The 16,895-nt window shown below is 38.1% G+C and overlaps 1 protein-coding gene across 1 annotated transcript in view; it reads left to right on the top strand.

Annotated features, from left to right (window-relative positions):
* Nucleotides 1-16,895, top strand: part of FRAS1 (Fraser extracellular matrix complex subunit 1) — a 537,120-nt gene that overhangs the window by 495,971 nt on the left and 24,254 nt on the right. Inside the window, exons 65-69 of the mRNA XM_058296546.1 lie at nt 2,931-3,091; nt 5,611-5,825; nt 11,168-11,318; nt 14,024-14,131; nt 15,109-15,268. Coding sequence (XP_058152529.1) covers nt 2,931-3,091; nt 5,611-5,825; nt 11,168-11,318; nt 14,024-14,131; nt 15,109-15,268 — 795 coding nt within the window. The remainder of the gene's footprint in view (nt 1-2,930; nt 3,092-5,610; nt 5,826-11,167; nt 11,319-14,023; nt 14,132-15,108; nt 15,269-16,895) is intronic.

Here is a 16,895-nt window from a genome sequence, read left to right as displayed (position 1 = left end):
CTTGGTGGGACAGACCAATGAGTGATCCTTCTGTAAAATAAAAATGATGGTCATGACTGCTTCAGAAAACATTTAAATTCCTGAAAAGCTCCTCAAGATGTGCCCTTTGCCTATCTTCCTAGCCTCGCCTCCCTCACTTTGTCATTTTCACCTACTAGTCCACCCACAGAGAATCATGTGTGACTTCTCCAAGGCTTCAGATTCTTTTCGGCCTGCAGGCCTGTGCCCATTCTACTACCCCAGACCCTAACTCCTCCCTCATCCCTGTCCCCATCCCCAAAACCCTATCATCCTACAATACCTAGCTGACAGCATCTCATCCAGGAACTTTTCAGCATCCCCCCTGGTTTAACTTTGGGTCTTCTTCTCTGAACTCCACTGGTACCCATGTATTTCTCTGCCTATACATTGCCATCATTCATCCCTCTCCATCTCACAGTAGATGCTAAGGACCTTGAGGACAGGACCATGATTATGGTGCCTGCTACAGTGCTTCTTGGTACCAAGAGGTACTCACCAAATACGTAGTAAACAAATGCATAATAATACTTTTTAAACTGAGTCAGTAGACAGATGCTAATTAATTTTTTTACCATGTCAGCATGATTGTGATAGGAGATGGATTCTTTCATTTTTACGAAACAAAAAGAAATCAATTTATGTTACACACATTCATTAAATGTCATAGTATTTACACATGTGCTTTTATGAATACCTGAGTTCAGATAAATGGGCTCATTTGCACAGAAAAAAAAAACATTTGAATTTGGGGCCAGGAATATATAAATTCCTTACTTTTTCTAACAGAATAAAATTTATTTTTGTTAAAGGACAATAACAGAAGTGCCCAGGGACCTACTGACCCTTTCTAGAAAAAGAGCAATCTTCTTCCATGTTCTGAGCTTCCAATTCCTCTTCCAAATGTGGTTCATTAAAGAACAACTAAAGAGACAATGACAATTAAATGCAACATATGATCCTAGACTGGATCTAATGATAGGGGAGAAAAGGCCCCAAAGGAAATTATGGGGACATGAAAAAATTGGTTTATAGACTGAAAACTTTATATCAGCATTTATATATAAATTATATATAAATATTAATTATATATAAATTATATATAAATTATATATAAATATTATATATAAATTATATATAAATATATAAAATTTATATATAAATGTCAAGTGCAGCTTGACAACTGCACCTAAGGTCATTATATAAGTGAATATACTTGTTCTTAGGAAATGCACATAGAAGCCAAGGAACATGATATATACAGCCTACACTCAAATGTTCAGAAAATTGATAGATAGAAGCAGAGTTGGCATCACCATTCCAAAATCCTCAAGATTGAGGAATGAACAAACATAAGAGGGGAACTAAAATAGACTTATTATTCTAGTTATGGAAGAACTTGCAATATTAATATAAAGACAGTAGTCACCAGAGGTTCTGAAAGAAGGGAGAGGGACATTTGGGGGACACTGGAATTGTTCTGTATGATATTGCAATGACAGATACAGGCCATTATAGATTTCGTCCAAACCTATAAAATTGTGTGGTGCAAAGTATAAAACATAATGTAAACTATAGACCATGGTTAGTAGCAGTGCTTCAATATGTGTTCATCAATTGTAACAAACATACCACACGAATGAAAGATGCTGTTAGTGTGAGAAAAGTGGGGTGGGGGATGGGGAGGGGAGGGAAATGGGAATCCCCCTATATTTCCAATGTAATATTTATGTAATCTAAGCTTCTTTAAAAATAAAAAAATAAATTTAAAAAATGATAGAGAGATAGACAGATGGAAAAATAGGTAAATGGATGGATAGTACCTAGAATGATACAGCATATGTGGCAAAATGTTAAAATTGGTGAATCAGGTACCTGGGTTGGGGGATATGTTGGTCTTCTCTGTATGGGTTTTGTACTATTTTTGCAACTGGCCTGTAAGTTCAAAATTATTTCAAAATAAAAAGTTTAAGAAAAAATATATGGTTCTTTGATCAGAGAGGCAAGGTGTAGAAACTCAATAAATGTGTTAAAAATTTGACCTTGTACAATGAAAAAAAAAATACAGGAGTACAGTTCTATTGCATTGTAGTCTTAACCAATATTTATTAGCCCATATTTTATTTAGAAGTGTATACTCCATGCTCTGGAGAAACAAAGAAGTGAAGGAAATGGTCGTTGTCCTCATGGTGGGGAGGCAAGATAGGGTCTGTAAATATGCAAGAAATAATAGACAATATAAATAAGTTAAAGATTCCTGGTTCAAAGGTTACCTAAGTGCTGAGGAATGTAGATCCAGGGAGGAAATGCTGCATGCTGAGGCTGTGAGGGCTGCTGTCTGGAGAAGCGGGTGTTGGTAGAAAGGAGAAAGGAGGTTGTGTCAGTCCAGGAGAGACGAGATGAGTAGTGACATACTGTTGGTAAGTTCTAAGCTATTTGACTGGGTAGGGAAATTGTCCTTAGAGTTTAAAAGCTCAATGAAATCGTTTAGCTCAAATACAAAAAATATGAGTGTCTACCCCACTTACCTTCTACAGGCATTCATTGTGACAGAAGGGAAGCAGTACCTGTATCAGTCACTCAGCTTTAGCTCATGTGGAAACTAAGTTTCCATTTAAAGCAAAAGAAAGCTTTCAAGTAATGTGTGGAGGTGATGGTATCTTTTCTCATATAGGAAAAAAAATCTGAGATTCTTGATTGCTATATAGGCCCAAAATCTAGAGACTCTCTTAGGGGATAAATGGTCCACCTCGCTCATGTTCAGAGAGAAGTCCTGCATGGAAGACTTCAGGAAAGAAAAAGAATTTTGGTAAATTTATTAGTGAAAACAAATGAGTTAGGAGAAAGAAATGTACCATATTAAGTGTCTATTGCATGTAGTTAAATGCTTCTTTCTGCCCCTTTCCCTCTAGAATCCACATTTCGGTGCAGATCCCACACCAGGATGGAATGCTGCCACTTATCTCCACCATGCCATTGCACAACTTGCATTTTCTATTATCTGAGTCTATTTACAGACATCAACATGTCTGCTCCAACCTGGTCACCACCCGAGATCTGCGAGGCATCTCAGGTGAGCACTGAGGTCACAGCTGGTTTCCCATCCTAGCCCAGCTCAGGGGCCTTTAAGGAGATGGTGAAGTGAGGAGGAACTATGCTTTTTTTCATATTCTCTGGTCCTCAAAATCTGCATGACTAGTGATTTTCCTTTGTAGCAAACCTTCAAATATAGGCAGCTGGAGACTTGATATAATAAAGTGAATAGGAAAGAGCAAAGACTTTGAAATCAAGCAGACTTAGGTTGAAATCCTATCCTGCTACCCATATACAACTTTGAAAAAAAATAGCTTGACCTCTCTGAGCCACTTTTTTCTTGTCCCAAGCATGAGGCTGACAATTGTTACCTATCAGGGTAAGGATTAATTGTGCTGACATTTGTAAAGCGTCTCCCTGGTAAATTTTAGAATTTTAGTTGCTTCTCTCCCTCCAGTGAACATTGTTTGGGTCTGTGCTCCAACATCCTATCATAGCTGCATCTTTAAGAAGCTAAAGTGCAAATGCTGCAGGATGATGGGAAGTGGACTTGGCTCAATGGATAGGGCGTCCACCTACCACATGGGAGGTCCACGGTCCAAACCTAGGGCCTCCTTGACCCATGTGGAGCTGGCCCACGTGCAGTGCTGATGCACACAAGGAGTGCCCTGCCACACAGGGGTGTCCCCCACATAGGGGAGCCCCATGCACAAGGAGTGTGCCCTGTAAGGAGAGCCACTCAAAGCAAAAAAAAAAAAAAAAAAGTGCAGCCTGTCCAGGAGTGGCACCGCACACACGGAGAGCTGATGCAGCAAGATGATGCAACAAAAAGAAACACAGATTCCCAGTGTCGCTGACGAGAATAGAAGCAGACACAGAAGAACACACAGCAAATGGACACAGAGAGCAGACAACTGGGGCAGGAGGGGAAAGGGAGAGAGAAAAAAAGAAGATGTTGCAGGATGAGTTCTCTAAAACAGGAGCTGAGATGGAGTTTAGGGTGCAGGATGGTTCTTAGGGATCAGCACTTGTTAAAGCAGGGGTTTCTTAACCTTTTTTGTCCCACAGACCCCTTTGCCAGTCAGGTGAAAACCACGGACCCCTTACTAAGTCCACTATATTGTGTATTATTTAATAAATATATCACACCTGCACCAACACATTCCCACAAGAATAATGTTTTTTTGAATTTCAATTCAAGCCCACAGACTTCTTGTTAAGAACCCCTGTGTTAAAAGGAAGGGTTTGGGCAGAGGCAGAAGTCAAGAACAGTGGTGCAGGCCAAACAAAGCCTCTGCCAATCCTGTGGGGAACTCTGGAGAAAGGCCGCCATGCCTCACCGGGCTCAGCCACTGGAATACAGCTGCAGCTTGCTGCAGCTGAGGCAGACCCTGAAGAGCTGAAGGAGGCAATGCATCTCTGTGTTCACCACAGAGTGCATTTTACTTTACAAAGAATTCTTTCCATTCCCATTTACTCTAGCAAGTGCACATTAAAGGCATATTTCCTTCCTTCACAGCTGATGAATCATCTAACCATGTTTTTGAAGATAGAAGCATCATGGGTTCTTTCATAGTCATTAAGCTTCACTCTCGGTAGTGATGGTCTTTGTACAGTAGAAACTAGTTGAGTATTAACTACTTGTAAATCTCTGAGCTGCATGTGCAAGTTTAATTGACCCACCTCTGTAAGTAGTAACAGAAACATACTGTTTAAAGACTGAAACTTTGCACTTCTTCGTACTCAAAAACAATTAAATTCAACACATATTAATTGAGTAGTAGACTTGTGAGGCCAAAGGCTGGTGGCAAACTTTGTAAGAAATGCGTTAACTCCTTCCAACTTCTATTGTTGCTTTTAGTACTATAACAATTTTAACCCTAATATTCCAAAATCATCTATATTCACCTCTCCACTATACCTTCTTTAATTTACAACAGTTCACTTGCCTGGCAGCATTTGCTTCAATAATTTTTTTTGCCTATAGCAGATGAGGTTTAGTCAAGCATCATTAGTAACACACAGAATTAAGAGTTTTTCCTAAGAGTTCAGAAACCATAGGAAGAAAGGTAGTCAGATGTTTGTTGGCTTTCAATAAAAGCTCCTTTTCAAAAATCAGTCTTAAAAATAAAAATAATTCATCAATAAATTATCCACACAGGAAATTAATTTCTTAGAGGACTGATTGTGAAGCACAGAACCAGACTTGCAGGTATGACAGGTGAAGTTTCTATATATTTCCTTCTCTAAGGTACACGAAGCCATGAGATCTGACACAAAAGGTGAACCATTTGTTCACCTTTGCTTTCTGGGTGCCCGCAGCCTTCTAGAGGAGTCTGTGAACCCAGCCATTCCATTTAACATGTGGCACCAGGCAGTTAACAACATGCCTCACATTCTCACAGTGCCTGGGGAGCCCCGAGTTGCTCTATTAATAGAGTTCCAGATGGAGGGAAGCCTCTTTCAATGTGAAAAGGATGTGTCCCTTCCCAACCTGGCTTCTAGGTAGGGGCGCGTCACCAAGCTAGTAACCGTGCCCTGTTCCTTCCCTCCCCACAGAGGCAGGGTTCCTGGACGACCTGGTCTATGACAGCACCGCACTAGGTCCTGGCTACGACCGCCCCTTCCAGTTTGACTCCAGCGTGCGGGAGCCAAGGACAATCCATCTCTACAAACACCTGAACCTGAAGAGCTGTGTCTGGACTTTTGATGCATATTATGACATGACGGAGTTAATTGATGTCTGTGGGGGATCAGTAACTGCTGACTTCCAGGTGGGTGCTCTGAGGGCTTTTCTGAGGACTGCATGCCCTGGGCTGCTGTGCTTAACCTTGTTCATGTCTGAAGTACTTCATTTAGCACTTTGTATCCAGTGACCTCCAAAACTGGGCCAACCAACTGGTGAGGGTTCTATAAATAGCTCAAGTGAGACCTTGGCAGCATCATGGCTAGAGAGAGCCCCAAAAGTGCCCTAGACCAAATTAATGTGGGAGAAGATTACAGTGTGGCACAGTCATTTATTTAAAAGTCATAATATTTACTTCTCTGGATATATATAATTTTCTATTGGGTTTATTTTGGAAAGCCAAAAATAAGATTTACGTCTGATGGTAAAGTTCTTTGGTAGGATTCTTACTACTACATAGATGGATTCTCTTCCCCCACTGGGGAAATGAAAAAGAGAAGAGCACTGTCATCCTTAGCATTTGTGGAGGGATATTTGCTTAAGATACTTTGTGATTTCACACCTATTTGAAACTTGCAACCCTTGTCAAAATAGACACTTCTTTTATTATCATTAAACATTAGTGACATTAGGAAATTTTATAGCAAGAAGCTAGAGTCATGGAAGGGCAGCTGGGCCAAAGGACCAGTGAGTTGGCTAATTCGTCCTCATGGGAAAATGAATTCTGAAGCAAGTTCTACACAATTTTGAGCAGTTACCTCAATGGGCAAAAATTTGTTTGAGATTTGTTCTTCATTTCAAACCACATTTAAACACACTGGGGGAAGAAAGTTGTAGTGGGACTTAGAATAATCGTTTTGGAAAAACTATCTTTGATTAATTAAAATTTGTTTTGTTTTGTCTGGGATGCCTCTCATTTTGTATACACTACTGCCCTCTACTGAATAGGGTTTGTTTTTGTCTTTGCAGTTGCACAACTTACCATCACTTTTGAAAGTAATTTGTTCCTCCCCTGCCCCTTCAAAAATCAGTATTCCCTGTGATTTTGCTTCAATTACATTTTGGGGTATTTTTATTCAGAATGTATTTTTTAAACTATCAAGAAGAAGGATTTCTTATTTTTTGTTATGGATTTCTCACTTCTTAAACCAACACCAAAAAACATATATACAGCAGTACTTCATTGTCTATTTCTTCTAAAACAGTTACTATATGGTAGAAAGTATATAAAACTTACACTCAAGCCTTAGTTCAAATATTAGCAGGCTTGGATAAGACTGAACCTCTCTGAACCTCATCTGAAACTGTGACTAATAATCCCAAATTAACATATGGGAAAGTCTGATATGCACATATTAGGTATTTGTATTTGTATTTGTCATGTTTTCAAGGATTAGTAAGTGATATCATGAGAGTTAAAGGAGAATAAATAGAAAACAGAGGAGGGAAAATGAATTTTGCCAATGAACTAGAGAATTTACTGAGGTTCTAATATTTACAATTTTGAAAGTGGGACAAGCATATTTAGCAAAATCTGTGGATTAAAGGGAAAGAACAGGGTATGAGGTTCAGATAAAATCATGGAAATTTTCTAAAGAAAGGAATGTTGAGATGCCATCCAGATCTAGATGGCCACATGAGACATGTCAGGGCTCCATCTGCCCCACAGAAGCTTTGAACAACCAGCAAGAACTGGCAGAAACAACTTTCAAAGCTCCAAGAAACAGTTATAGGATTGCAGTAACAGCGTGAGTACCAAATCAAGAAAAAGGCTACTTAAACAAGTGGTAGGAATTCCCACACTCCACTGTCTCAGTGCACAGCCAGCCCACACTCCCAGTGTGGATCCCTAGTCCCAGTGCTAGAGGGAGCAGAGAACCCATGTGCATAGACCGGGAGCATGTATGTCTGGCCCAGTCTCTCTGGTGGGGCCTGTGAGACTTACTGTCCCACCTCTTGCTCTCTGTGCAGAAGAGAACTCACAGAGCTTTCTTACAGAATACTATGGGAAAGCAGTCAAGTCGTGCTATCTGGGGCAAGGGATTTGTTGGCTATACAGTGCAGTTCCCAGGGCTGGGAGAAAACTGTTATCTAGGGAAGATGGGACACTTGTATCTGTGCAAGTGGGGAATTCTTAGGGCCACATGTGCATGTCCAAGACAACACACATGTGCAGAAAGGATCGGAGCCTCCTATGCTTTGGCCTGGAGGTATTCTCTAAACTTATTTTGTGGATAAGACCTAAAAGAGAGTATTTGCTCAGGTTAACCTCCGGAGACTGGGAAAGGTGTCTCTTTTTTCTTTTCATGTTGTTGTTGTTGTTGTTGTTGTTGTTGTTAGCTCTTGGCATTCAAGGAAAGCTTGGTCATGACACCCAGTTGAATAGAATACAAGCTTAAAAAAAAGCCATTCTGGAGTCTAAATTCTAGTGATAACACCTTAAGCTATCAAAATGTCTAGGTTTCAACAAATGATGTCAAAATATACAATGAAACAGGAAGTGAGGGCCCAGGCTAAGGAGATGATTGAAGTATCAGAAACCACTATTGAGAACCAGACATGGGACATAACAGGTAAAGGCTTTAAAAAATGGTTCTAAATATGCTCAAGGAGGTAAAGGAAAATATGGACAAAGAACTAAAAGAAATCAGAAAAATGATAGATAAATGTAAAGAGCATATCAATTGAGAGATGGAAATTATAAAAAAGAACCAAACAGAGCTGAAGACCACAGTAACAGAAATTTTAAATTCCCTAGAGCAAATTGGAGCTGGCCAAAAATAAAAATAAAAATAAATGAACTTGAATACAAGACAATGGAAATCTTTCAGTCTGGGAAGCGGAAAGAAGAAAGAATGAAGAAAAGTGAACAGAAACTGAGGACCCTGTGGGATGCCATTAAGCATACCAATATAAGGAATTTTGGGACTCTCAGAAGGAGAAGAAAGAGAGAAAGGCGCAGAGAAATGATCGCTGAAACTTTACCAAATTTAATGAAAGAAATGAATTTATACATTCAAGATGCTCAACAAACTCAAACAGGATAAATCCAAATAGACCCACAAAATGCCGTATTATAATCAAACTTTTGAATGCCAAACCAAAAGAAAGAATTCTGAAAACCACTAGAGAGAAGCAATATATCACATAAAAGGGAGCCTCAATAAGATTACGTGCCAATTTTTTTTATTAGAAACCAGAGAGACAAAAAGTCAATGTGATGATATATTTTAAATGCTGAAAGCAAAATTTGGCAGAATTTTTAATCTGGCAAAGCCATCTTTCAAAGCATCACCTTGTTGAGACCTTGATTTGGATAGTTTCCCATCCTCAAAACCGTGAGCAGATAAATTCCCATTGCTTGAGCCAGAAAAAAAAAAATTAGGGCAGAATTAATTTATTCCCATATAACCAAAGCTGAGGGAGTTTGTCACCATTAGGCCAGCCCTACAGGAGATGCTATAGAGAGTTCTATATTAAATTATGTGGATTTAAATCATGTGAAGAAATAAATACAGTACTTCTGATGAGGGTAATGACATGGGTAAATATAAATGACAATACAATTGTATATGTAACTCCGCTTTCTACTTCCTACAAGAGCTAAAAGATAAATGTATTAAATGCAATGAGAAATCAGTGGCTTGGGACTCATAGTGTATAAACATATAATTTGTGACAAGAACTATATAAAAATAGGGGCACAGAAGGGTAGGAGCATAGTTTGTATACCCTATGGAGGTTAAGTTGGCACCAAAGGATATGAGATTGTTACAGATTTAGAATGTTAAATTTAAAGCCCATGGTGTTTAGACCAGCTCAACAAAGGAATGGCTTGAATGGGGAGGCTTGCAGAACTTAAGGAAGAGACACAAGATGAGGGAAAAGATGAGAGCAGGGGACGCGGAGTCTCAGCGACTAAGAGCTTCCACATCGTATTTATTGAATATCTCAGGGATGGGGGTATAGTTACTTTTTATTCTTTTAGATGACCTTTGCCAGAGTAATCTTGTCCACATTTTTCCCATATATGCCATGCAAGGTTTAAATGTTTCTTTCAGCAAACAATTACGGGTTGTTCGGGACAGTGTTCCATCCTGAAAGGACCTGATGTTCTAAGGTCTGTACCCTCACTTGCGTTATGGAAACATTTTAACCTCCAGTAATAGCTCCACACCATGGTAAGAGCAAAGAAAATACTAGAGAATATGTAAACTCACACATACAAATTAAAATACAGGTTGCCAAGGTCAGGGGCTAGAGAGGATAGAGAATTAGTGCATAATGGTTGTAGGGTTTCTGTTTGGCAAGATGGAAAAGTTTTAGTAATGGAAAGTAGTGAGACCACCACAGTATTGTGAATGTGATTAATCCTATCAAATGGTATATTTGGGATTGTTGAGATAGAAAAGTTAGTGTTGTACATAGTTCCCAAATGTGAGGGAGTGAGGGAAGAAGGAAGGAAGGGCAACTAAAGAGACAGTGACAATTGTGATGGTAAAATTCATGTGTCAACTTGGCCAGGCTCTGGTGTCAAGCAAACACTGGCCTGTTTGTTATTGTGAGGGTATTTTGTGGATGTAAATATTTGTCATTTGATTGCATCTATGACTGATATGGATGATTACATCTACAGTCAACTGAGGGGCTGATTAAATATTAAAACTTCTGCTAATATTTTGTTCTGTTTCCATTCAGTTATTGTTCATTGCATAATAAAGTAAAAAGCCTTGAACCAAATAACTATTAGTAACAGGAACCTTGTCAGAGATTTTCTTTTGGAGTCATGACACACTGCAAATTCAAAATTATTTTACTGAAGCATTATATGGGAAAACAAATTTTACTAGTATATACAGGTCTAAGCTGTCTGACGGTAAGCTTGCTAGATATGACCAACAAAAACCACTGCCTTACTCCTAGAGCAGGAAACGTGAATATTCACTAAAACATCCCAAATCAGGCACACATCAGCTAAGGGGAATATGTATTCAGTGGTAGATCCCAGGTCTGCTAAGTTGATCAGTTGGGAATAACTGTTATACTTGAACTTTTCAATGAAGGTTGCTAGCAATTGAATTTGACTGCTCATTCTCACTCTTCAATAGTTTTTATTTTCAAGTGTCACCTCCTCAGAAAAGCTTCCCAGATCACCCTAAAGAAACATCCTGGTCACTTTCTATCCCTTTTATTTTTTTTAATTTATGTATCTCCCTTACTAGTCTGTAAGTTCCATAAGGGCAGTTTTTTGTTTTCCTGCTGCTGAGGTCCCAGTTCCCAGCATGGTGTCTAACAAAATCATAATAAGTTGATAACTTGATTAACAATTATTGAATGAGTGAGTGAAATTGAACCAAAATATAATGATTATATGCCTTCTCATCCCAGGTAAGAATTAACCTTCCTGTGCACATTTCATTTACTTGGCAGGTAAGGGACTCTGCCCAGTCATTCCTGACGGTGCACGTGCCTCTCTATGTGTCCTACATCTATGTGACAGCCCCCAGGGGCTGGGCCTCCTTGGAGCACCACACCGAGATGGAGTTTTCCTTCTTCTATGACACCGTTCTCTGGAGAACAGGTATACCCACTTACTCAACTATTCCCACCTTAACACTCAAGAAAGACTGAAGAAAAAAAAAAAAGTGATTTTAATAGTCACTGCATTCCTCATCCTGTTGTCTCATATACAGCCAAAGGAGGGCTGCTCAAGTCTGGAGAGTACTTGGATGTGGGGTTTCTGAAAATCAATGCCATCCAGACATGCTGATTCTGGAAGGTCCTTGAGAATAGAGGATTCAGCCCAGACAACTAAGGGGTCAGAAGAGAGGGTGGCAAGTGACCGGTGGGTCCTTTACTGCCCAACAGGGATTCAGAAGAGGGTTCTTTTGTTGTATAATCTTGTTCATTTTCTACCATTTAAAAATTGCATGAGCCATGCTTTTAAGAAGCAAAAGGGTCTCTCAGTGAGATACGTGGAAACGGAAAAGTGTATCAAGCAATCTGGTCCACTTTATTCATTTGACACCACATTCTTCAAAGCAGGAATTTTAACTCTCAAGACTTCAAGGTCTACAATACTGAATTTTAAAAATGATCTTCATCTCCATTACTGCCCCCTTTGACAGGAGCCCTCTAGGGACTGAGTTGGTGGAAGCCCCTCACCCAGAAGCTCTCACCTCTGACTTTCCATGCAGTGTCACCCCATACCCCACAGACTCCCACTGCTTCACATAAATGTCCCCTAAAATATCCTTGACTTTCTACTCCATTCATTTTTTAATTTTCTGTTTTTCTTTTTTTCCATTGTCAGTATCCTGTACATCAGACATTATCCCAAACCTATTTCCCCTAACTTCTACTTCTCCTCCCTCTCTCCCTCCCTAGAGGTGATTTCAGTTTATCTGAGACAGAAATACGTAAATGCTACAGGAGTTCTCTTTAGGCTTGGCCTCACTTCTGGTAATGGAAAGTACAGTCCTTTCTTCTGTTAAATGCTTTAAGTTCACATCATTTATTTGCTTTATATTTCACATAGGAAAATAACTTCAGAAGGTTTTCCCACCTCTCCATCAGATAATTCCTTGTACTCTATTTTTAACTTTATTTTTCCCCTCCTCTGGTTTTTCTTTAGTTTTCCATCATTCTGAACTCATTGGAGATCACGACTGCAGTTATCCTTATTAAAGCCACAGCTTCAGCACTGAATTATATTTTGGAATGTAGTTAAAAGTGGTAATGTTAGGTTGTATATGTGGTACTAGAATAAAAATTTTTTTTAATCCATGGAACTGCACAACACCAACAGTTGTGTTAGTTTTCCCAAGTTAAACCATGTGCTGTACTTAAAAGCACAATTATAAAAATGTATGTTCATCAGTTGTAACAAATGTTCCACACCAAAGCAAGATGTTAAGAATGGGGTGGTCGCTATCAAGTCTAACCATTTCAACATATTTACATTTGACCTTATTAAACTTTCTATATATACCCGGCATCATGTCCCCCTGATGGTAACACATTGTAATGAATATAACAAACACTACTGATTTATGGATATGATAGTGGCTGAAACAAGTAGTCTAGGAAGATTAATGTTAGTTGGAAGACAGGTGGAAGATAATATTCAGAATATGTAACAATGATTGTAGCAGTCGATGAGGATTGTGGTTAATATCATAAATGCAAGTATGTTCTACTGTAGGCTGTTAAGAATGTGGTGATACATTGAAAAAATGTAGCTAATGTAATTTATGGACTATAGGTGACAACAGCATTGTAATGTTTTTCTAATAAAAGCAAAGTTAATACTATATTAATGCTAAAGGTCAAAAAAAGATTATGGGGTTTGGTTTGATGAGATATGAATACAATTAAGTATTTATTTCTCTTCATTTTTTGTTTTCATTAATAATGAAACCTTGACTATTATCATTTAACTCATCTGTGGTCATCTGTGTTGAATACTAGAGAAACGACTGAGTTAGTAGTTAGAATTAGATGAGATAAAAGTACCTGGGAAGAACTTTAAGAGTAATGTTTCCATAACTTGTTGAGCTGCCTCTTTATGCTAATTTATTTTTTTGAATTTGAAATAAAGTTATTAAAAAATTTTTTAATAATAATAGGGTGGTATTTGGGAATCCTGTATTTTATGCATGATTGTTCTGTAAACCCGCAACTTCTCTAATAAAAAAAAAATTTAAATCATAGTAATAATAAATGCAAAAAAAAAGCCATAGCTTACTCATATCATGCCATATAGAGCTGGCCTTCTACAAGCTTCCCTTTAATTCTCTATGGTTATGAGTACTAAATGTAGCCACCAAAGCTTTATTCATGGCTCTATTAAGTCTTGAAAGGTATCCTGGTGAGGAAAAGACAATATAGTATGAAGCATATGTGTTGTAATTTTATCCTAATATTAATTTGGTAGAAATAACTTTCAAGACTCATTTTTTTCTGAGCTATGGGCTGAGCCCCTGCATCTGAATAAGTGGCACTTACAGATTCAAAGAGGTCATGTGAAGGAGATTGGAACTGCAAATAATAATAATAATAATAATAATAACTACGTAGAATAATCTACAATACAATATTGATTGGAAAATGTCCCGAACTAGATTATACATGTATATGACTATGTTAATTTTCCCTTAAGGTACATTCAAAAAAATGTGCATCTTTATTTAGAGGTGTACTGGGATAATTTACATGTAGGCCACTGTCTTGGAGTTCTTCATGACCTAACTTGGATGTTTTTTTTTGTGTATGGTGCTTGCCTAGGAATCCAGACAGACAGTGTGCTCTCTGCAAGGCTTCAGATAATAAGAATCTACATTCGGGAGGATGGTCGTCTAGTCATTGAATTCAAGACCCATGCCAAATTCAGAGGTAAAACCAGTAGTTTTTTGTCAACTTTTTTAAATGAAAAATTTCAAATTTATAGAAAAATTCAAAGCATAGAGCAATGAAAAAACATGGACCTCCTACCTAGATTCAATGAATGTTAACATTTTCCTGTGCATGTATATATGTATATACATGCACAAATTTTTTTGCTAAACCATTTGAAATCTTCTTTCAGACTATGTCAGTTTTAGCCCTGAATACATAAGTATATATCTCCTAAGAACAAGAACATTTTCTTATGTATCACAATACCATTATCAACATCCAAGATGTTTAACACTTCCAAGAAATTGATGCAGTAATATCCAGTTCCTATTCATAGTTCCTCTATTGTCCCACAAATGTCTTCCATTTGTTTTTAAATTTGCTTTGTTTTTATCTTTTGTCTGTTTATGTAAAAGGAACTAGTATTCAACCATGTTTCACACGTTGCATTTGGTTGTTAGATCTCTTTAATCTCTTCTTTCATCTATTCATGATAATATATCAGTGCTGTTTAAAAGTGTAGAGGTGTCCTGCTGACTTTTACCTTTTTAATGATATTAACAATTTTTCCCTTCCATTATTTGTGTGGCACTAAATGTGATTTTTATCCAAAATTTATATTTCTTTTTATAAACTACTAAGAACTTTCTGCCTCCAACAAACAGTTGTACTTTGAAGTCAAGTGTATTCAGTGTTCATTGCCACTTAAAGACCATTATATATGCTAATAGAACTATTTTCACAAGGCACATTTATGTTGTTTATGAACATACATGATCATAATGACCATCACAAGCAGAAAGATAGGCTGGGGTGAGATGCCATGGGGTCTCAACCAGGGCGAAAGGGTGAAAAGATATAACCTTAGTTGTTTGATAGAAGAGCATTAATTGAGTTCTTGAGCTTTCATAGGGGCTTCACCAGAAGTATGATGAGACTCAAAAATAAGTATGTTTGTTTCCCCCTTGAAATAGGACAGTTTGTGATGGTGCACCACACTCTCCCAGACGTGAAGTCTTTCATATTGACTCCAGACCACCTAGGAGGAATTGAATTTGATCTGCAGCTTCTATGGAGTGCTCAGACTTTTGATTCTCCATATCAACTCTGGAGAGCCACTAGCTCTTATAACAGGTAAATACAGAGATGGTGGCTTCTAGGGATAGATCTCAAATATTTTCAGTTTCTTTCAGGAGCTTGTGAAACAGGGCTATCTTCAAAGATTGGATTTTCTATTTATGAAGGGGGTTCCATGGGCAAAATAGGATAGAAATTGCACTCTGGCAAATAGGGAAAGAAATACATCTAACTCAGTTCAGCTTCTAAGTTGTGCTTAACCAATTCCAAGACCAGGAGGATAAACACCCGTTCTACTTATATCCCATTGGCTAGAATTTAGTCACATGACCCTGGCTACTTGCAAGGGAAGCTGGGAAATGTGATGTGTCCAGCTGAAAGCTTATCATAATAAAAGAATGCAATTCCAGTTACCCTAACCAGTGTAAAATCAAGATCACAGATTATTAACTCCAGATACCATCCCTGATGGTACAGTGCCCTATAAAATAAATGATAAAACTTATTCTTCTCCCATATTCAATATAGAGTTAGAATAGGAATTGGATCAATATTTTAAAATTTCATTTGGAGAAGGAAATAATGAGAAAAACACAACTAAAACTAACACAACTAAAACTACTACAATGAAAAAGATAATGGAGGCAACCAGGACTCTGTCATTAAGTATCTTCATTTTACATATCATAAAATTAAGACCTGTATTTAATGCGAAAATCTTGTTTTACTTCTTGAGTGATGGAATAAGTACTTTGAAAATGAGATTTTATTAGGTTTCTTGAAATATAAATGCATATTATCATAAATATCATTTTCAAAAATATGTCCTTAATTATAAATTTGTGTTCTTTGAAATATTAATAAATACATTATGATCTTTAAGGACTGTGCTTTGTAGAATCTTATGATATTATTCATGTACTTTGCCCCAATTTTTTGGCACAGAAATTGACCTCCTTTAAATCCTCTGCCAATTTTCCCATTACCTACCAGATGAAGTCCAAATGCTTTATGTTGCATACAAAGTCTACCACTCTGCCCTAGCCTCATCTCAAACCCAGTTTTCTATCCACATTAGGTTTTTCACCAGTGCCTAAACACATCAGCCTGTCTGCACCTCCATGCCTTTTGCAATTCCCTCTATTCTTCCTGATCTTTCCCCCCTGGGAAACTCTAACTCCTCTGAGACCCAACTCAAATACTGTCCCCCTCTGCAACCTCTTCTTGACTTCCTGTACAGAGCTAGAAGCTCCTTCCCTCTTGTTCCCAGATTGTTCTAGCATCTACTGTAACACATCACATTACATTATAATGGTCTATTTGCTGGTTCCATTTTCCACTAGATTGTGAGCTTCCCAGGGTAGAGCACATGTCTGATTCATCCTGAATCCCCAGCATTGCAGGTTTTAACATGTGCTAGGTCCTCAATAAATGCCCTCTAGGAGCCAACAGTAGAGGTAAGGAGATAAAATGCATGTATGAGTGGCAAAGTGAAGAACAACACCATGTACTCTGTGCTAAGTTTACCGCAAGAGGTGTAGAAAATTAAGACCATAGTTGCTCAGAGAGGAGAGAGCCCAGTATAGGCCAAGGAGTTGCACAAGGCTTCCTTGAGGAAGCGAGGCAAGTTGTGTTCCATGTTGCGACATGGGCAATGTTTAGCTGTTAGAAAGGCAATAAGAAG

This window comes from Dasypus novemcinctus, chromosome 1 (genome assembly GCF_030445035.2).
Source record: "Dasypus novemcinctus isolate mDasNov1 chromosome 1, mDasNov1.1.hap2, whole genome shotgun sequence".
Taxonomy (NCBI): Eukaryota; Metazoa; Chordata; class Mammalia; order Cingulata; family Dasypodidae; genus Dasypus; species Dasypus novemcinctus.
Note: the sequence above shows the minus strand (reverse complement) of the source record. Positions and strands in the feature narration are given on the sequence as shown.